This window comes from Zalophus californianus, chromosome 8 (assembly GCF_009762305.2).
Source record: "Zalophus californianus isolate mZalCal1 chromosome 8, mZalCal1.pri.v2, whole genome shotgun sequence".
Taxonomy (NCBI): domain Eukaryota; kingdom Metazoa; phylum Chordata; class Mammalia; order Carnivora; family Otariidae; genus Zalophus; species Zalophus californianus.
Window position 1 is genome coordinate 65028267 of NC_045602.1, and position 21675 is coordinate 65049941.

General features: G+C 38.6%; 1 protein-coding gene across 7 annotated transcripts in view; it reads right to left on the reverse strand.

The window, feature by feature from the left end:
* The window catches only part of CCDC85A (coiled-coil domain containing 85A), a 208359-nt gene that overhangs the window by 27988 nt on the left and 158696 nt on the right, over positions 1–21675 (reverse strand). For 5 of the 7 annotated variants that reach the window (XM_027622573.1, XM_027622568.1, XM_027622575.1 and 2 more), the window contains exon 3: positions 9915–9991. The exons of 1 other annotated variant lie outside the window; for it this stretch is intronic. In XM_027622573.1, the coding sequence (XP_027478374.1) occupies positions 9915–9991 (77 nt within the window). Of the gene's footprint in view, positions 1–5022; positions 5056–9914; positions 9992–21675 lie in introns of those variants that run through there. One more of the 7 variants, XM_027622571.1, reaches the window with a different exon arrangement.

Consider the following 21675-nt stretch of genomic DNA (forward strand, 5'->3'; position numbering starts at 1 on the left):
CTGTCTTCATAGTGCTTCTCTACACATGCTTTAATTAGCTTCAGAGGATAACATGCTACCCGGTTATGGAGGCTCGATGGCACACAGTCTGAAACATAATCCATAAGAGCTCCATGTGAACCGTAAAGGCAACATGGATCATTGTCTTACGGTGTACCCCTGATGATTTCTCTTTCACGCTCTGTGTCAAGGAGAAGATCTGAAGAAAGGCCCAGTCCACCGATTGCTAGCTTTTACTTCAGATGCTTTAGTGTCCAGGATGAAACCAATACATCAGTTATCCTTTAAAAAAAGTTTTTTTCCCCCCTCTGGACATTGTTCCTTCTGTGTATCCCTCATCTAGCGGACTTTGATTCATATGCAAGCCATCTTGTCATTCTCCTCAGTCTATCACACCAGAAAAAAATAATGTATGTTATATCAGGTTTTTGTCATCTTTTTCACAGTAATTTCTTTTGGCTTATCTCTGAATTGGATTCCTGACAACTATGTTATATTTTAAAATAAAGACTACAGATGGTTTCCATATAAGTTGCAGGTAAATAAAAGTTAAATTTTAAACATTTCCTATATCAGTATACTCTTTCATCATCATTTAAAAAAAAATTCTCTCTGAAATGTCAGGTCTCCATTTATCCTATGAAATCCTTTAAAATATTTTTAAATGTGATTTAAAAAAAAATGTTTACATTAGTTTATGTGCTCAGGAAAGAATATTCTAAGTTCAGGTGATCTTTCACTACCATTTGTGCCAACTTTTAAAAGGTAGCTCCTGGGGTGCCTGGGTGGCTCAGTCGGTTAAGCGTCTGCCTTCTGCTCAGGTCATGATCCCAGGGTCGAGTCCTGCATTGGGGTCCCTGCTCAGCTGGGAGCCTGCTTCTCCCTCTCCCACTGCCCACCCCACCCCCCCACCCCTTCTTGTGAGCTCTCTCTGTCAAATAAATAAAATCTTAAAAAAAAAAAGGTAGCTCCTTCTCACGTAATGACAGCTAATACGTAAATAATACCTAATAAGAGAATTCATACTTTTGGGCTCTCTTTGAAGTGTTGTGCTCACACACTGGATTTAAAGTACAGCTGTGCGATGCTTGCAGGATACCACAGGGAGCACAGCAAAGGAAAAGCGCTGTGCTCTCTGGTGATGACTCACGTTCCAGCCATACCTCCTCTGAGCTCCTCTTTCCCACTGGTAGCACTAACTAATCCCCTGCATGTCTCTAGCTGTTCTGGACTAAAGACCCCTTCGTTCTAGGACTTGGGCACAACATGGGCACAACATCTTCTTCTTCTTCTTCTTTCTTCCTTTCTTCTTTCTTCTTTCTTTTCTTTCTTTTCTTCTTTCTTCTTTCTTTTCTTCTTTCTTCTTTCTTCTTCTTCTTTCTTCTTTCTTCTTTCTTCTTCTTTCTTCTTTTCTTCTTCTTCTTCTTCTTCTTCTTTTTTTAATCCTTGAGCTCAGAATGTTCAGGGCTGGAAGGGAGCACACTGACCAAATGAAGACAAAGACGCCTTTGTTCCTGACCAGAGAGGAATCAATAATCATTTACATACTCATCTTGTTTATTTTTAAATACGTATACTCTTAGGGAAAACCAGTGCCTTTATGTTCGTTATGAAGGGCTTATACAAAGAATAAAAATGAACATTAAGGGACATTAATGCATATTATCTCTCAAAATACACCTAAGCTAACATTACTCAGACTGGTATGTGAGCCCCTCTATATGCATATTAATGTGACATGAGCCTCAAAGATATGTACCCTTGACTTTTACTTAAACAGGTATTTGATGAAATTTGATTAACTTTAGAACCCAAGGAGGTAGAATAACCCACAATGACATAAATATGCCCCTGTAAATAATGTATGGCATAAAGTTGTAGTTTTAAGGAATTTAATATCAAAGTAAAAAGGACACACCCATTTTGTATATACATTATACATAAATACAAACTTTCTCTGGATAGAGATTCATGGATTTGCAGAGCTGAGCAGAACCTTCCATATCACCTACAACTATTCTCTTTGTTACTCAAAGCATATCAAGTTCACAAAGGTTGAGACCCATCATCTTGATCCAACAGCTAACTAGGCTAATTAGGCTAAATCCTAGCTCTTCTAATTCCTATTCTCTGTTCTAGCATATTCACAGGGACTCCTTTAATTACTTGGTAACTAAGGGTCCAAAATCACTGTTGACTATGTCTCAGCTTTCTAAAATTAACTCAGTTATGTTTTGCTCATTTTTCACACAATGCTAGCTTAAATATAATTTAGGAAATCTCAAATCACTCAGAAATTTATTTATTTACTTAAACTGTTTTATTGTATCAAAGAACCCCATTATTTGTCTCTATTACAGTGATTATATTATATTTAGGCAATACAGATATTGCCTGTATTACATTTATATTTGTCTACTTTGTATTTATAAGATATTAAGAGGCACCAACTTTAATTTTTAATGTGTCAGAAGCATGATTGATCACTTTGCTCAGGCTACAGCAACAAAACAAAACAAAACAAAAAACCAAACAACTAGAAGTAGAGACTTTTAAATGAGAAATGCCTGAACCCCATCGTAGGAAAGGTCTGAATCGGAGAGGACAGGGTGGATTGGGTGCCTTTTTCACAGCAGAGAGGTGATGACCTCCAGTAAGAAATGGAAAGCAAAGTGAGGCTTCTCAAACGGTAATCTTCCCATCTTTACAAGCTTCTATTAGACCCAAGTTTTCACAGTTTACTGTTTTTTAATTATATATATCCATATATCAACAGTATTTACATTTAACTAATTTATTTCCCATATCAAACATTACACAATCTTTTCTATTGTTTTCTATGAGACTGTTTCCTTACACAATGACAAAAGGAAAGACTGTTTCATCTTTCTTGATTTTTCACTTTACTTTGGATAAAAAAATTAAAAAGAGTAGAAAGTCATTTCTCCAAGGCAACATTAATTTCTCTTACAGTTCCATCTCAAGTTTTCCCCAAATAGTCCTCCATGTTGCTTCTCATTCAAGTATCTATGATCCTAGTTGATATTACTACACAGCAAAAATTTTTGCTGAGCGAGTCCTATCATTTTTGTGTGTAACAAATTTCTGCCAAGGGCAGGTAACCAAAATGCTATTTTTAGGGCTACTCCAAATAAAAAAAAATTTTTTAAATATGCCCTAGTGGTAGAATTATTATCATGCCAGTACAGATAGAAAAAGGCAGTCCTGTTAAATAAGAATGGATACCACAGTCCCTAATAATTGAGTGTCTTTTAAATTCAATAATTCTCTTAATAAGTTTAGTAAGTGGCATAGCTGTATTTTCTGTTGCATTTCTAGTTCATTTATTTTCTCTCACTAGAATGAAGACTTCACATCATGCATATGAGATTCTCAAACAAGAACCCTCGAGCATGGGCTGGGGCAAAGAAGAATGTAAACCCCCTCACTGTGAAAGCATCCATGTTGATTTTTGATGTTTGTCCTATGAATTTCACTCTCCAGTATTTTTGCTAATACATTTTAGCTTTTCCCTTAATCCAGTCTCCATTTATTCATGTTTTCCAACATGACTTTTCCCCCGTAAATTTATTTTCCATATCTGTTTGTTTCTTTTGTTCCAATACACCCACACCACTTGGGCAGCTCCCATCTGTCCTCTGAAAACTCTATTGAACTATACATAAAAGCTTTTTTTCTTTTCTTTAATTATATAAATCATGGTGATTTAGAGAAAATGGCAACCCACAAGCATTATTCCTCTGGTGGAGTCCATTTTTTTCCCCCAAATAAGACTCTAGCAGCAACCAGCCCTTACTGGATTTAACTAATTTCTTCTATCAGTAGCATCCAGATTCTACTCTGGTAGCGCCACATAGAGTTGCTATCCAATTACTCCTCAGGAATGCCAGAATGGTAATTTCCAAGCATTAACAATTGAAGACTAGCACCACTTACTTTAAGCATCCTGTAAAGCATAACTCTGTGCCTGGTTTTTGTACAACAGTGGCTGATTTTTTTTTTTTTTCAGAGCAATTCCAAACCCTAGAAAAGCCAGATATTTATGGCCCTGTAAAACAAAAATGACTTGAAAAACAAAGTCAGAAAATATGAAAAAGAGAAAAAGCAACCAAATAAGGCTCTCCACGGCAAAGAAAGGAGAAGCACATGAGGGAAATCTAGGTGTCAGAAAGAATCTTCTCATTTCTGCCTCGCACACTGGTAATCCGCATAGGTACACACGTGAGGGGTCTCTTCAGAGATGTGATGCTGGACCCGGGGTGTGTTGCCATGGAAGTGACAAGCTCAATTTCTTGAGAGCCCGTGTACCCTCCTCAGCATTCCTGGCAACGGTGACAAGTGCCTTTCCTTTGTTCAGAAACTGCTCTGGAAATGGCCCTGCCTCCTTCCCAAAGCACTTCACTGTGAGGCCACACTGTAACCAAATTACACGAGAGGAAGATTTTTCATTTCCATTCCCAAAATTAGACTCCTGTGTGTGTGCTAGCACAACAGAAATAGAAACACTTGCTGAAAGGAGCCCACACAGCAGCGATCCGAGTTGCCATGCCTTTCAAACACGTTTGCTGAACCTACCGCAACATGGGCAAGCATAGGACATGGGGCAGATCGGGGCAGCTTTACAGATTCTAACAAATCTCTAAAAAGTTAGTCTCAACAAGTGGGTGGTTTGTTTTGGAGAGGGACCCTGGGGCACAAAGGACACAGAGTGCTTTCTGGGCAGATGCTGGTGCGGAAGCATTTGATGAGAGGGAACAGATTTCCCAGTAGGACTTTTAACAAATGTACTTAACTGACTTTGGAATCAGAGCAAACTGCTTATTTCTGGTCTCCTCTTGATGCAAAACCCAAACTCGACACAAAATAGGTGAGAAGAGTTTTAAAAAAATAGTTTTTACCTCATGGTGATGTTGGAATAGTGACTGATTTCTTCAAAAGACAGTATTATTTTTATCAAAATCATCAGCTAGGTGTTCTGTATCATCTACTTTAAGATATTTTCTGGCTGAGTAGACTTCATTGTAGATATAGCACCTAAACATCGTGGAGAGGCCTGGATTAAAAATCCTTGTGACCATCAAGAAAAGGATCATGGGAGGAGTTGAGAGATCCCAGCAAGATTTTTAAATTTGGGCTAAAATAACAAATATCATGGATACCTTAAAAACTACTACTATAACTATTTGTTCTCCTAGCCACCACCTACCTCCAATTCACTCTGAACAGAAAGACCCTCTCTGACCACATTCCGTTCAGCATGAATTTCTCATGCAGATATGTATGGGTGTGCATATTTGTACTAAACCAGGATTCTGAAGTATTTTGGAAATGTGTCAGGGAGGAGAGGCTCTATAAAATGTAATTTTTTTTCATTTGTGATGGATACCATCTATGGCCTTAAGAAAAATAGAATATTTACTCTAAATCGGGAATAGAATGTCTGATAAATCTTAGAGGGCTAAGCAAATCCAATGTTAATTCAAATAAATGTTTAAAAAAAGAATTTGACAATAAGATAAAAACAGATTTAGCAGCTTACTTACACTGAATGACAAATAGTATGAAATGATTAAAAGAGGTGCTATGCATTTGCTACAAGAACACTGAATAGGCCTACATCTTAGCCTGAGTCCATCCTTCATTAGCTGTCTGACTAGGATTATAGTCCTAACATTCTGTGAATCTTGTAGGCCTTAGAAAATGGGGTTGTCCATGTGATATGTGAGGTTCTATCCAGCTTTGAAAATTGAGGATTCTTTACCCACAGAAAGTTTGTGTTTATGTATAAATGTCTATATACAAAATAGGTACATTCCTTTTAAATTTGATATAAAATTCCTTGCAACTACTTTATACCATATTGGGTCTTTTATCAAAAATGTCTATTTATGTCATTGTGGGTGACTCCACCTCATTAGATTTAAAAATTAATAAAACTTCATATACAGTGGCTACATTTATTTAATTCCCATACAATCTTCATTTAGGGTTCCCATCATATTAAATATGTACACAGTAGAGCTGACAGACCAGTCTGAGCACTTTTAGCATTCTGTGTAATATGAGAGGTTTGTTGCAATCCTATGAAATATTTTTGTATGTAATCAGTATAAAAAAATGTCCACATTAGTTTATGTTTAAGGAAGAATATCCTAAATTCTAAATTCATTAAAGGGGATCTTTAATGATCATTTGTATCAACTTTCCAAAAAGCATTTTTAAGATTCGCTCATGTTGTCACATGTTGCAAGATTTCCTTCTTTTTTTAAGGCTGAATAATATTCCATTATATGTATATGCCACATTTTCTTTATCCATTCATCTCTTGATGGGCATTTAGGTTGCTTCCACATCTTGGCTATTGTGAACAGAGCTGCAATGAACACAGGATTGCTAATATTTCTTTGAGATCCTGATTTCAATTCTTTTGGGTAAATATCCAGAAGTAGGATTGCTGGATCATATGGTAATGATCACTTGGTAATATGCCAAGTGAAATAAGCCAGTCACAAAAGGACAAATACCACATGATTCCACTCACATGAGGTATCTAAAATACTCAAACTCACAGAAGCAAAGACTAGAATGGTGGTTGTCAGAGGCTGAGGGGAAGGGGAGATGGGGTGTTGCTAATCACCATGTACAAAATTTCAGATATGCAAAATGAATAGAGTTCTAGAGATCAAATGTACACCATGCCTATAAATAACAATAATTGTTATGCGCTTGAATATCTGGTAAGAGGGTAGATCTCATGTTGTCTTCCTATCAAATATATAAAGACATTTTCTTTTCAAGTAATAATGTAGCAAATAATACTGCATTTTCTGTTATTACTTTAAGATTCTTCTGAAATATTGTGTTCACAAAGTGGATTTAAAGTACTGCTCAGTGATTCTTGTGAGATATTGTAGAAATCATGGCAGAGCAAAGAGCTCCATGCTGATATTCCAACCACACCTCCTATACCACTGGATAGAACTGACTCAATCTTCACTGCCTTTTTCTATCTGTTTTTGAATAAAAATCCTTTTATTCTGGGACTTGGTAACTTCACATGGATGTAAAACTGTACCCAAGCTTTATTTATACTTAGGCCAACAAGAGGCTAGGAGGAACCTTGTCATTTTTAAATTAAGAAATTGAAGCCTTTGAATCTAACCAGAGAGAAATCCACAAGCACTTACTACACTCATCTCGTTTACTTTTTAAATATGTATTGCTGGGACAAAGTTGTGACTCTCAGTTCATTATACACAATTTTACCAAGTATAAAAATAAGCATAAAGGAGATTTCTTCCTCCAGGAAAATGCTTTACATAATTAGCCTAAATGCTAAACTATCAGCAAAGAACCTGGCCATAGCCACAAAAGATACCCAATATACTTGGAATTCCAATTGCCAACTATATTCTTCTTTCCTGTTTATCCAGTTAAGAGGATATATTTTTATAAACTTGGCAGTAAAACAGAATACCTTTTAATCAAAGCACAGTGAGCAAGTTCCTACAATGGGAAAATCAAGTGTTCAGATATTGAGACTAATTTATGCAGAGATGTCAGCTAGTCACATTGAACTGACCTTGCAAATCAGCTAACATCATGCAGTCAGAAATAGTTTCTGCAGGGAAAGCACATAATTATTGGTAATAGTACCAATAACATCCAAGAATAAGTCGCATATGCCTTTGGGTTATCCGGTCCAAATCTCAGCCTTCCACGAGTATTCCCTTTACAGGATTCTCACTGCTTTGAGATTCATTTATTGCTTTCTATCCTCAGATCTCATCTATTGTCTGTTCATTTCAGTTGTATTTATACAAGTACTTGCAATTGGTGGTCCTATCAGATCTATCTTAACTATAAATGAAGGCAACACTCTCCGATACAGAAATTTAACACAATATTGTTTTCGAACTGAGATCTATTGTATTCCTTGCATATATGTCCAACAGCATATTTCAAACAATGGATTTTCTTTTCACTAAAGTACCCTGGACATGTAAAAAGCTGTTTGATTCTAAAGCATTGTTTTTCCATTTTAACATCTCTGAAATCAGCAAGAATCCGACATGGTATAATCGACAACATCTTTTTTCATTCTTAGTGCTACATATGATAATGGTGCATCCCACATCAATAACATCTTAGGATTCAGTAAAACATGATCCTTCCTAGGCTTTTCTTGTGGAGAAAGAAAACCTTCTTTGATAGAAAATAGCAATGCATTTAAAAACATATGTTTTAAGACTTTAGCCTGAAAAGTTGTTTAATCTCTTCTACTTCTCGACTGTGCGAGTACTGTGTGTTTAAATATGCAACACTTGATGTATCAAGTACAGTTGAAGACTCCTCTGATTTCTCTTCAAGACTTCTAACACTTTTACACATTTTTAAAAATCAATCTTGTAATCATTTTCATATTTGTTGTGCCTCTTTTTAAATAACATAGCATCCATGCTAGCATTTCAATGTTTGACATGAGCCTCAATTCCCACTCAGAGGGAAACTAAGAAACTGATCTTTTTTCTCTTTTCATTTACATTCCGAGTTGCCCCAGAGATGGTATAACCATATAGAATATTCACAACAACCTGATTATATTTTTAGGTTTCTGGGAACGGAAAGAAGTTAGATGTTTTCAGTCAAGGGTCCTGGCACAGTCATACTGTGAATCCCATATAAAAGGACAAATGGCAAAGAAAATTTTAAAAATGGAAAGTATAGAAGAGCAAAGGGTAAACTCTACTGGCAGTATCTTATTTTATGATGCAAATAATCCCTTCTGTCAACATGAGTATTGACATATGCATAGTTTGAGAAGGGAAAGAAGTAGATTCATTTCATTTAATCTCGTGATTTTCAGCCAGATGGCTGGCCAATGAAAGAAAAAGGCATTCTTAGATGCAGTACCTGACAGACCAAATCATCATTAATGAGCAAAGGTAGTTCGAAAACAAAATGAGATTTAAAAGACCTAAAATATCTTTGCAAAGTGTTCATGTTTATGTGTTTTCCCCTGGATTATAACCAGACTCTGTCTTTCCATTTAAACTACTGTTTGCTTAGTTTTTTAGGGGTGGATTTTCCCTTAGTCACTTAGGAAACAGAAATAATCACCAGAATGTATAAAGAACACTAGTGACTAAATGCTTAGAAAACTCCTCTCATAAAATATTAAAATACTGCCTCCATGTCTGTAAAGGAAACCAACCTTGAAGATTTGTTCAACTCCTCAACAAAACATTCCCTGAGAACCACCACCTCAGCCAACATCATTCTCGTCAAGATAGTTCAGCCCATAGAAATAATATTATAAGTAAAATATACGGTGAGGCATTAAATCCCAGAAAAGGTGCCACTTTAGATTCACCAGGGAAAAGAAGTTAAGCCCCACAGTAAAGCTGTCAGTTACTATCATGGCTTTGTTGCACTGAAAGAGTTCAATTCGATCACAAAGAATTTTAGCAAAAGTACTAATTTCTTTAACATATGAAAACTACCTACAGCTTCCCCGAGCTCATAAATTAGCAAAATTTTTATTTAAATAAGAGTCCCTTCCCTATATTCGCCAACTAAATGCATGATGTATAGGAGTAGTACTAGCAAAGTATTTTCTCCTTCTCTTCATTTTCTCTTTCTCTTGTCTTCTTCCTTTCAAAATTACGTTGCATTCTTATTTCAGACGTCTGTATCCTGTGGTGTCACACTTAAGAACCCAGATAATATGATGGTCATTATGGAAAGCAATCACACTCTACGTTGATGAATGACTATTTACAAAATGATTTCTATCATTTAAAGGAGAAACGGAATTGAGACTTTAAATTCCAGATAAAAAAGCTACAACTCCAATGGCACTGACTAGCTATGAGCTTCTGGAAGTCACCCACCTGGGGCAGCATGCGATTTTCTTCCTCCAGCTGTCTTACTCTCGCCTCCAGCTGCCTAACATAGGACAAGGTTGATTCTAAAATTAAAAAGAAAGAACTCACATTATACACACAAGTCTTGTTTAGTGCACTGTCAGGATATGTCTGGTTCGATTTATTCAAATCAGGTAGTGACAACGTAGTCTGTTATTAAAAAAAAAAAAAGAACAAAAGCCATTGAAACCACAAGCACTTTGAACAACTGCACCATGTTAAAGACAATCAGAGGAATTTACTGGGGGTGAGGTTGTAGGCTTTCCTAACACCATGCAGCCCTCAGAAGGTCAGACATCCTGAAGACACTTACTCCCTTTTCTACTTATTCTGGGCATTTTGAGCTTTCAAGGAGCTGTTCCCCACATAAGACTTTTTGTAAGGTTAATTATAACCAAAATAAATTACAAAGTCATATTAAAAATAGAAAATTAAAATATTTCAATATCCAGCTCCCTTAGTTTTCCCAAAAAATCAAGTCTTAAATGCAACATTCATTCTTCTCCCCAATCTCCAGATAATATTATGTCTGTAATCCAGAGAACAGCTACCAAAGGGCTAAGTGGAGGGGAGGCTAAATTTTGACTTTGATTTTGGGTGAATGTGACACAGACCCAACTTTTTCCCAAATCTTTAGGTAAGCCAGGGGCTGACTTTAAAATTCATTCCTGTTTTCATTTCTTCAGGAGCTCAGGAGTGTGCTGACTGGTGACAATCACCATTACGCTGAGAGTCTGTTCCATATGAACTCTGAAGTTCTCTAAAGAAGAGTTTCACTTTGAGGAACAATCTGACAGGAACTCTTCATTAAAGCAAAAATATTCATGTGCATCACATAGCAACATAGTTGCCATTGATTCACTGCCCAAGAACACACATACTTCAGGTATAGTAAAATGTACAGGACAATCGAATTCCTCCAGCAAATTTCCATAGTTAATCTTAGAGCAGCATAGTTAATATTAAACCTCAGCGCATGTTCTTCAGCTTCAGAAACATAAAACAGCAAGAAGACCAAGATGGTAGCGCATTTAAATGGTAAATATTTGGCGCTCCTAACAATCTGAATGGATACTGATGCAAATTACTACCTTGATCTGAAATTCATCCTGGAAACTCTATAATTTTTATATGGAAATTGGTTATATGAACTCAATTCCATTTTTGTGACCTTCAAAGCAGTAAAATAGTGTTTTATTTTCTTAAAATACATAAGAAACTTCAGTCCTTAATTTGCAAATATAACAACTAAGCTCATCCCTGATGGGTTTACAGCCTGCCGGTTTTTTCACAAATGTTTGCATAAAGTCCCCATCACTGACGTTAATATAACCACCCACCGATCTCACACCAGTGGGCAAGACTTAGTTTTGAGCATCCCTCATACAAGACAGAAACACAAGGTAAAGAAAACTGAAGACAGTTCCTAGAAATATGCTCTCATTTTTTAGCTCAATGAAATGTTAAGAGTTTGCTTTACGGACTCTTCCAAATGGAAAAAAAAAAAAAAAAGAGGCATAAATGAATAACAAACATATTGATTTTATGAATCTGCTTTACTCTAGCAAATGAATAAGTGATTTGTAGATCATCAAAATATGAATGTAAATTGCCTGATTTACAGTTTTGCAAGCTCCACTCTCTACTCTAGAAAAACAGCCACTTGATAAGGGCCATCCAAGTGAAAAGTTGCTCTGAAATGTTCTACTTACACCATGAACAAGTATAATTCTTTTCTCCTTTGTTCATAATTTATACCTTATCTTTATTGTCCCTAGACTGCACTATCCTCAAAGCCGTGATACTTAAAGCAGCTCAAATGACTCTATACAGAGTGCTTCGGGTGACATTTGAAAATGCCACTGAATGGATTTTAATTCAGTAACTATCTTCAGTCACTTTAATCTACTTCTCTTTTTAAAGTTTTTTTCAGTTTACATATTCGATAGTTTCATTAAGCGTCTATATTATGAAATACCTAGCATGTCAGTTCAAAAAAAGAGGGTAAATTCCTGAATTTGGAAAACATGCCTTAAGTTCAATTTTTAATGTCAAGTTAAAATAGATGAAGTCCACATCTTTGTTTCCAAGCATTCACTGCAAATATAGGCTGGGACAGAAAAAGATAGGAAACATTTTTAGACTGGTAAAATAATTTTTAGAGATTAGCTTTACAAGATAAAGGCAAAGCAAAGGAGAGTTTTGAGTTCATTCATTCAACACATATTGACTGTGTCACTGGTTTGTGTCGGGCACTATTCTAGGGTTGAGATGAAGAGAAAGCCAGTTACTGCAAGACTTAGATTTCTCAGAAAACAAATTCTGCTTTAGGATTACACGCCCGTGTTCTGTGTTCCAGAAGGCCCTATTGTTCCAGGCTGTCTCTGTTGCAATTATTACTTAACAGGGAACAATACCAAATGAAAAACTCCTCAGGGGATGGGGGTGGGGAGAACAGGAAGAATAGCTGATGCGCATGCATGAATAAGAGAATTCATGCTGTTAGTTCTTTTATTCATCAAGAACCTGATTATACAATTCCTTAATGGGAGTGGAGTATGCAAACATTTTTCTGGAATATCACTGGGTCCTCAAGTCCCTATATAAAAAAAAACCATTGAAGAAACTACCCAATCCCTCCCCTGTGACAGGAAAGAACAAGAAACATTTTGTTAAGCTTTTAGGACTGCAAGATTTGTTACTGCTCCATAGGCTAGCCAAGCCTGACTACTAGTACAGAGCTAATAATGGCATAGAAAATACGTAACCATTTTAAAATAAGACATAATAGGATAAAGTGTAAGAAACTCCATACTTTTATGTATTTATTTATGTTTAAAGATCTTATTTATTTGAGAGAAAGAGAGAGAGAGCAGGAGCAAGGGTGCACAGAGGGAGAGGGGAGAAGCAGACTCCCCGCTGAGCAGAGAGCCCAGCGTGGGGCTCCATCCCAGGACCTGAGCTGAAGGCAGATGCTTACCCGACTGAGCCACCCAGGCACCTTGAAGCTCCATACTTTAAAAATCCACCACAATGTATATCCCAGTCCTAGCTGAATACTGGATAAAACACTGGAATAATTTTCTTGTAAGGAAGAAAAGGAGCCCCTTTTATGCTACAACATATTTGGCCATGTTGGTACAACCCCTTTCCCAGGCTGCTGCTTCCCTTTTCTTCCTCATTCAAGGAACTTCCAAAGTGGTGTCAACAATAAAATAAGCGGGTTTTCCATTACACACAGGGGATGAGGGCTGCCGGTGTGCATTAACCTAAGAGAAGTATCTGACAAACACTGGCGTTCTTAACTGAGGTACAGTTGAAGTACAATGTTGTATTAGTTTCAGGTGACTACACGGCAATTCCACAACACTCTACATTATGCTGTGCTCATGGTGTTCTTTTTTATTAAGTGATACCCGTAGACACATGTGCATGCAGCCCTGAATTAGAATGTCCTATGATTTGAACTGATCATCTCATCTTCTACCAGTGGCTGACTGCTGTTAAAACTTCGATTTCAGAATGTCATTTTGGCTTTCAGAACTCTGAGAATGAGGCTCCTGAAAAACAGCCAAACACTAGGCTATACTAGATCTACCTAGATCTACAATGTCTTCCAGAAGGACCCGATCTTTCAGAAGTATATAACCGGTTGTGGGGAGGGAAGAAGGGAAAATAAAGGAAATGGTAAGGTAATGTGAAATTCTGTGTGAAATCACGCTAAATATGAGCCCAGAAAGATCAATACTGGTGGCAGTTCTCAGGAAAGAGAAACCTGAGCTTCATGGATCAACAGAAGTTTGACAGGCCAGAGAGATGAAAGCATAGCCACAGGACGGACAGGGACCAGAAGGCAAGAATGATCCTGGTGTAAACAGGGAAGAGGGGAAGGAGCCACACGAAGGAGGAGAAAGGGACATACTGGGGAGAAGGAGGAAAGGTCAAGCTGCTTCCCACAATCCAGAGTATGAAAAGCCAACTTCCAAACCCAGTTATGCAGATGGCGATTTGCTTTTAACATCCCCAAAAGGTATTTTCTTTTTCCACCATGGGAAACCGAGGATATCGACCCACTAGAAACTAAGCAAGGTTAAGCAAACAATACCAATGTGAAAATCCAGTGACATCATCAAGATGTTCTCCGGGTAAATCTTGGGTGTATTTTCAAAGCAGAAACAACTTATCGCCATGTATCTTACTTTTCTTTGAACCTACATGTAAAAGTCGAAAGCACCTCTCCCAATACGACAAGTCTAAGAAACATTCAACAGTCACAAGAATTCCACTGAGTTCGTATCTTCTAAATGGTGCCAACTTTAGAACTGGGATGTACCTTAGAGGTTTCCCAGTTCAGCCTATCCTTGATCCCCTGACTCATTAGGCAGATAAGAGAATAAAACCCAGAGGGTAGTAAACTTGGCCTCTAACACTGGAGATTAAATATATTCAGAAGATTTTGTCTTATTGCTGGGACATCACAGTGACTGCCATCTTGAGTCTTTTAAGTGATAGCAAGCTTCTTACATAAATTCCAAGTTCTCCCTTCTTCTTCCTGATTTTAGATATTCTAGATGGATCTCTACTTAAAATAACTTGAGGGATGTCCACTATCATCACTGCTATTCAACATAGTATTAGAAGTCCTAGCCACAGCAATCAGACAACAAAAAGAAATCAAAGGCATCCAAATCGGCAAAGAGGAAGTCAAACTCTCACTCTTTGCAGATGATATGATACTTTATGTGGAAAACCCCAAAGACTCCACCCCAAAACTGCTAGAATTCATACAGGAATTCAGTAAAGTGGCAGGATATAAAATCAAGGCACAGAAATCGGTGGCATTCCCATACACCACCACGAAGACAGAAGAAAGAAAAATTAAGGAGTCGATCCCATTTACAATGGCACCCAAAACCATAAGATACCTAGGAATAAATCTAACCAAAGAGGCAAAGGATCTGTACTCAGAAAACTATAAAACACTCATGAAAGCAATTGAGGAAGACACAAAGAAATGGAAAAATGTTCCATGCTCATGGATTGGAAGAACAAATATCGTGAAGATGTCAATGCTACCTAGAGCAATGTACACATTTAATGCAATCCCCATCAAAATACCATTCACTTTTTTCAAAGAAATGGAACAAATAATCCTAAAATTTGTATGGAACCAGAAAAGACCCCGAATAGCCAGAGAAATGTTGAAAAAGAAAAGCAAAGCTGGTGGCATCACAATTCCAGACTTCCAGCTCTATTACAAAGCTGTCATCATCAAGACAGTATGGCACTGGCACAAAAACAGACACATCGATCAATGGAACAGAGAGAGAGCCCAGAAATGGACCCTCAACTCTATGGTCAACTCATTTTCAACAAAGAAGGAAAGCATGTCCAATGGAAAAAAGTCTTTTCAACAAATGGTGTTGGGAAAATTGGACAGCCACATGCAGAAGAATGAAACTGGACCATTTCCTTACACCACACACAAAAATAGACTCGAAATGGTTGAAAGACCTCAATGTGAGACAGGAGTCCATCAAAATCCTAAAGGAGAACACAGGCAGCAACCTCTTCGACCTCAGCCGCAGAAACTTCTTCCTAGAAACATCACCAAAGGCAAGGGAAGCAAGGGCAAAAATGAACTATTGGGACGTCATGAAGATAAAAAGCTTTTGCACAGGAAAAGAAACAGTCAACAAAACCAAAAGACAACCGACAGAATAGGAGAAGATATTTGCAAATGACATATCAGATAAAGGGCTAGTATCCAAAATCTATAAAGAACTTACCAAACTCAACACCCAAAGAACAAATGATCTGATCAAGAAATGGGCAGAAGACACGAACAGCCATTTTTCCACAGAAGACATCCAAATGGCCAACATACAGGTAAAAAAGCGCTCAACATTGCTCGGCATCAAGGAACTCCATATCAAAACTTCAATGAGATACCACCTCACAACAGTCAGAATGGCTAAAATGAACAAGTCAGGAAATGACAGATGTTGGCGGGGCTGCAGAGAAAGGGGAACCCTCCTACACTGTTGGTGGGAATGCAAACTGGTGCAGCCACTCTGGAAAACAGTATGGAGATTCCTCATAAAGTTGAAAATAGAGCTACCATAGGATCTAGCAATTGCACTACTGGGTATGTACCCCAAAGATACAAATGTAGGGATCTGATCATGCCCCCCGATGTTTATAGCAGCAATGTCCACAATAGCCAAACTGTGGAAAGAGCCAAGATGTCCATCGACAGATGAATGGATAAAGAAGATGTGGTGTATATATATATGATGGTATATTATGAAGCCATCAAAAGGAATGAAATCTTGCCATTTGCAACGACGTGGATAGAACTCGAGGGTATTATGCTGAGCGAAATAAGTCAATCAAAGAAAGACATGTATCATATGACCTCACTGATATGAGGAATTCTCAATCTTGGGAAACAAACTGAGGGTTGCTGGAGTGGTGGGGGGTGGGAGGGATGGGGTGGCTGGGTGAGAGACAGTGGGGAGGGTATGCGCTATGGTGAGCTCTGTGAATTGTGTAAGGCTGATGAATCACAGACCTGTACCTCTGAAACAAATAATACATTATATGTTATAAAAAAAAAAAAAGATAGCAGGAAGGGAAAAATGAAGGGGTGAAATCGGAGGGGGAGACGAACCATGAGAGACTATGGACTGTGAGAAAAAAACTGAGGTTCTAGAGGGGAGGGGTGTGAGGGGATGGGTTAGCCTGGTGATGGGTATTAAAGAGGGCACGTTCTGCATGGAGCAGTGAGTGTTACATGCAAACAATGAATCATGGAACACTACATCAAAAACTAATGATGTAATGTATGGTGATTAACATAACATAATAAAAACAACAACAAAAAAACCCCTTGATATCTTCCTTGGACAACATCCGGGACTTGATTTCACTTCATTTTACCTGAAATGTTTTTGATCCTACAAGGTAGCTGGACTTTTTCCTCTGCTACTTTGAAAATAATCTGCTCAAAACGTTAAGCCCTCTCCCTTCCCCCTGCTTTCTAAAGCAGAGTTTCTCTTCGTAAGGGAACACCCACCCTTGAAATCACCCACAAATTACTCTTATTATTGTACATAAAAGGTTTATTGTTGGTAGTTGCTACTGTCTAAGGTTTGAAAAACTTCTGAGTGGTTTTGATTAGATGAAGTACCATTGGGTCTCCAAAATTTCAGGGCAGAAAATAAAATCTAGTAATGGTCCTTTCTAAGACAAATTACAGCATTTGGAAGACCATACAGGAAGAAAAGCACTTGGAAGATGTTTGTGGCCATGGGTTTATAGAAGGAAGCTTTTCAGTGGCTCTCTCAGAGTTAGCCCCATCAGCCAGAGAGAGACCAACGACCACGTGATTTAAGTCTGGAGGCAATCTCTTCGATAAACCCCAACTTCTAAAGACACCTCTTGCATTAGTTCCAAATTAATCCCACCATCCACAGGCTTTTGCACGTTCTTAAGGAAATTACTTCAGAACTGTATTTTTTAAAAAATTATTACTGTTCTGACTAGAAGTGTTTTTCTTTCTCAGGCAAGCACAGAGCAGCCTCCTACTTAGAATTCATATTAGCTCCAGAAATATAAGTGATTACATTTCTCATTATAATTTGATGCCTTTCTTATTAAAAAAAAAAATCTTGTTGGAATCAGCATTTTCAGATTTGCCTGGATATTTAACTCCGACTGCCTTATTCATGGGCAGAAACAGGATTTTTTTTTTTTAATGGGAAATTTAATTGTCCTAAATAAATAAAAGATGATGTCAGGTCTTGTTCCAGTCCATTATCTATGGGGCTAATTTTACTCTTCTCAGACCCTTCCCTCTGTGCCAACCTGAAAGAGATAGGAAATATTTTTCATCCTGTTCCTCCCATGTGGAAACTTGGTCACTGGTTATTCACTGGCTCCAAAACCCCTTAGGTCTGAGTCTCTCCGTTGGCCAAATACTCACTCAACTCTACCTAGTGCAATACTCCTTATTCTTCTATGTATGGTATAAAAAGCTAATGATTAGAATAACCCAAGATTGGAGTATACCGCTTTGTACAGTAACAGGCTTCATGTTACTGCAGGTGTTTGGAGAAAGCTCAATAAGATGCCACAGAGATTTCTACCTGTGCATGCTCTTGGGCCGTTTGAAGTTCAGTCATCCTAAATTTTTAAATTCTTCCCATTCCATGAATATCTTTTAGTTTTACTTCTTCTCAACTCACTTGCTAATAAATCATGTATTGAGTGCCTTATGATTTCTCTTTATCTACTTTCTTCTATGTTTTTTCTCATGTTTTCATTTTTTGCCCAAATATGCTACATGAAAATATTCCCTGAACTTCACACAGTGACTGGTGGTGTTCCCTGTAGGGGTTTAATACAGACATGTCAACTTACTTTAATATCAAGACTTCTTCACCCAACAGAGAGTGTCCTGCTGTGTGCCAGATGATGTCCTAGGTATTGGGGATATGGCAGCAAGCAAACAGGTAAGAGTCTGTGAGTTCATGGAGTTTGCATTTGGGGCAGTCCGGGGCGGGGGGTGGGGGGGAGGCTGGGGAAGATGGGCAATGAAAAGCAAAGGGAAGGTGATCCGTGCAGTGAGGACAAGACAGTACTGGTGTAGCGAGATCTGGGGAAGTACAGCTATGTTAGGGAGCACGGCCCGGAAAGAGCTCTGAGGCTAAGGTCCTGTGCATAAGCCAGCTATGTAAAGACCTGGGAGAAGAGAGTTCTAGGAAAGGTAAGTGCACAAGCCCAGGCTGGGAAGGCTCGCATTCTGGAATCCAGTTGTGAAGGGGGAAGTGAGAGCCACCGAGATGGATCCATCTGTCTTGTCACCTTCCTCCACTGCTTAAGTTTTTAAAATGTTGTCCTCTTTTTGGCTTTTACCCCTTAGGCCTACCTACACTTAAACCTTTTGACCAACAGGCTTCCCTTGTGACAGAAACATCCGCACTGTGTTCGGTTCTGTTCTCTCGCACAACCCAGTTCCCATCCACCTGGAAATCCTGTTGACCCTACCCCCAGAATATCCTGAAAACCCAACCTCACCAGAGTCTCCTAACCGGTGTCCCTACTTCTGTTCTTGCCTCCTCTCCCAGGTCCATTTTCATTCAAATTCTCTTTCAACCCACAGTGGCCAGGGTTTTCTAAAATGCGAAGCCTGCTCATTTCTTTCTCCACTCAGAGCTCTGCAGGAACTCACCATTTTGCTCCACATAAAAGCCAAAGTCCTCAAAAGTCCAGTGGGACCCCATATGATCTGGCCCCCCAGTTGGTCTGCCTTCACACCACCATACCCCAGGCTCCAGCCACGCAGCTGCCTTTCTGTCCTCAACACCCCAGGCATACTCCAGCTTTCTTCTGTCCCCGCTTTCTGGAATGCTCTTTCCCTCCACACCCCCACCCCCGAGAGGTGCTTGGCTGACTTCTTCACTTCCCATAAGTCTTTGTCCAAGTCCCAGCTTCTCCATGCGACTCATTGAGACCACCTCATTTAATCCCTCCACCTGCCCCCATCTCTACCCTATCTTCCTGGGTTCCAAGCCTGTTGTACTTATTTTTCTCAAAACACTTCATCACCCTCTATCATACAAATTACCTTGTGCACATGGTATCTTTACTGTAGAAGTTCTGTCTCTCCCCCTTTCCCCTTGTGTAAACTCCACAAGGCAGGGACCTTTGCCGTGTTAAGCAATGCCCAACAAGTGCCTAGAATAGTGTCTGGTACAATTAAAATTTATTCAATGTGTCAACCAGTTATGCAGACAGTACCCTGAAAGGGAATTATTTTATAGCACAGGTCTATGCTTTTCAATCACTCCAGCATTTAAATGGAGCTTAGTATCAATTCCGTTGTGCCATTTGAGAAACATATGAAAGAACACTAAACTTTGGGTGGAAACTTGGCAGAGGTTCTCAGATTATGCCAGATCAAATCACTGGTGAGTAATTTCAGAAAGAAAATGTGAAATGTGCCAAGCAGGTTAAAAAAATTGTGTGTGTGTGTGTGTGTGTGTTAGGAGGTTGGGGAGGAAGCGAGAGCAGGAAAGAGGGAGAGAAAATAGAGAGCAGAGAAAGGGAGAGACAGCTGTGGGGATGTATAAAAAATGGACCATTTCTACTACTAACAGCTTGGAATACAGTATAAATGTCCTGCAGCTGGAAATCTGCTCTAGTTAGTAAGGTTGCTTTTTGGTTAGCATGGCGCCTTCCCTGAACATGTCCTTCCGGCCCATCTCTGTGAGGGGCGCCCTGAGGGTGCAGTAGCACACACAGCTGTGGGGCACCGGCAGGTGTCTGCTGAACCTGAGGGAGGGGCTCGGGTCTCTCAGAGGGCAGTTAGACGAGGGCGGGGGACCACGGTCCTTATCAAAACAGGTTATGTTTCTTCAAGAAGGGGAAAACCTGTCATTTCAAAGTTAAAGGAACCAGAGCAAGGGGCTGTCCTGTTTATTTCAATTTGAATGAAGGCTGAAAATACCGCATCTTTTTCCAAGAATGCGCTGATGGAAAACGTCATGAATGCTCTTCTAGTGCCTCCCAAGTGCTGTATTTTTTGAAACAGTCCAGATTTGGTTTCATTTATTTTCTATAAAGGAGGAAATGGCTAAATGGATATTGAAACCCGACGACTTGCATGTAAGTCAATTTAGAAATCAGAAAAAAACGATCCTAACTTTTGTACCAAAAAACAATCATCATAGATTTGTCCTAAGTCTCTCCTCTTCCCAAACGAAAGCGTTTTTAAAATGGGAGAAAAAGGCACTTGTTGTGTATTTGCTGTCATCCACCTGGCCTATTCCTTAGTAACAGACATGTAATGGTTTCAGCCTCCATTTCTCCCTTCCCCCCCCAAATATATAAAAGCTGGAGGCTCCATGTGGCAAGGTCCTGCCTTCCAGTTCTTTTCTGAGCAGCCTTAGGACTAGCATAGAGCTATGTGCTACAAGATGTTCAACAACTTATTGATGAAGGAAGGAAGGAATGAACATCCCATCACCCTGTTCCCAAAAGCTCTTGTTCCTACACAAAATTTGTGCTTCCCGGATACTTTGAAGCAGTTAACTCCAAATGCAGTCAGATTTCCACCTAGAAAACACACAATAACATGCAATCTAAATTGAAGTCTGGTTCAGAGGAACGTTTTGTGCCCTAAAATTGCCTTCACGTTTACTATTCCCTTTGAAAGCACCAGCCCCACAAAGGAGGCACTAGGTAAATAGCAATAAATTGGCAAAAGGATGGGGGACTATATGGAAAATATTTCAAACTCTAAAGAGCTGTTTAGCATAAGTACCATTTTCACAGCTATTTGGGGTTCAAATGCATCTTACTTTCCACTGTTACGTTGTTGCTGTCCTTGTTGTCATTTCCCAAATAACTGCCTTTTCCCAAGGCCAGAGCATAAAAACTGATGTCATTTTAATAAATGTAACAATTTTCTTCAATGTAGGTGGCCCCCTTGTAAGGGCATCTTGTCAGTATTGTCAATGAATGCATAAGGAAGTAAATCTGTAAAAAATTTTTTCAAAGGACAATAAAACCTACAAAAATGTTACTCTCTTCAGATAATTATTTGGACTTTTATGTATTTTTAGATTGTTTTTAAAAGCCTGTATATAGTTGTTTCTACAGTCATACTTGTCAGTAAAATAAAATTAATTTTTATCAAATTATACAGCAAAGCATCATTAAT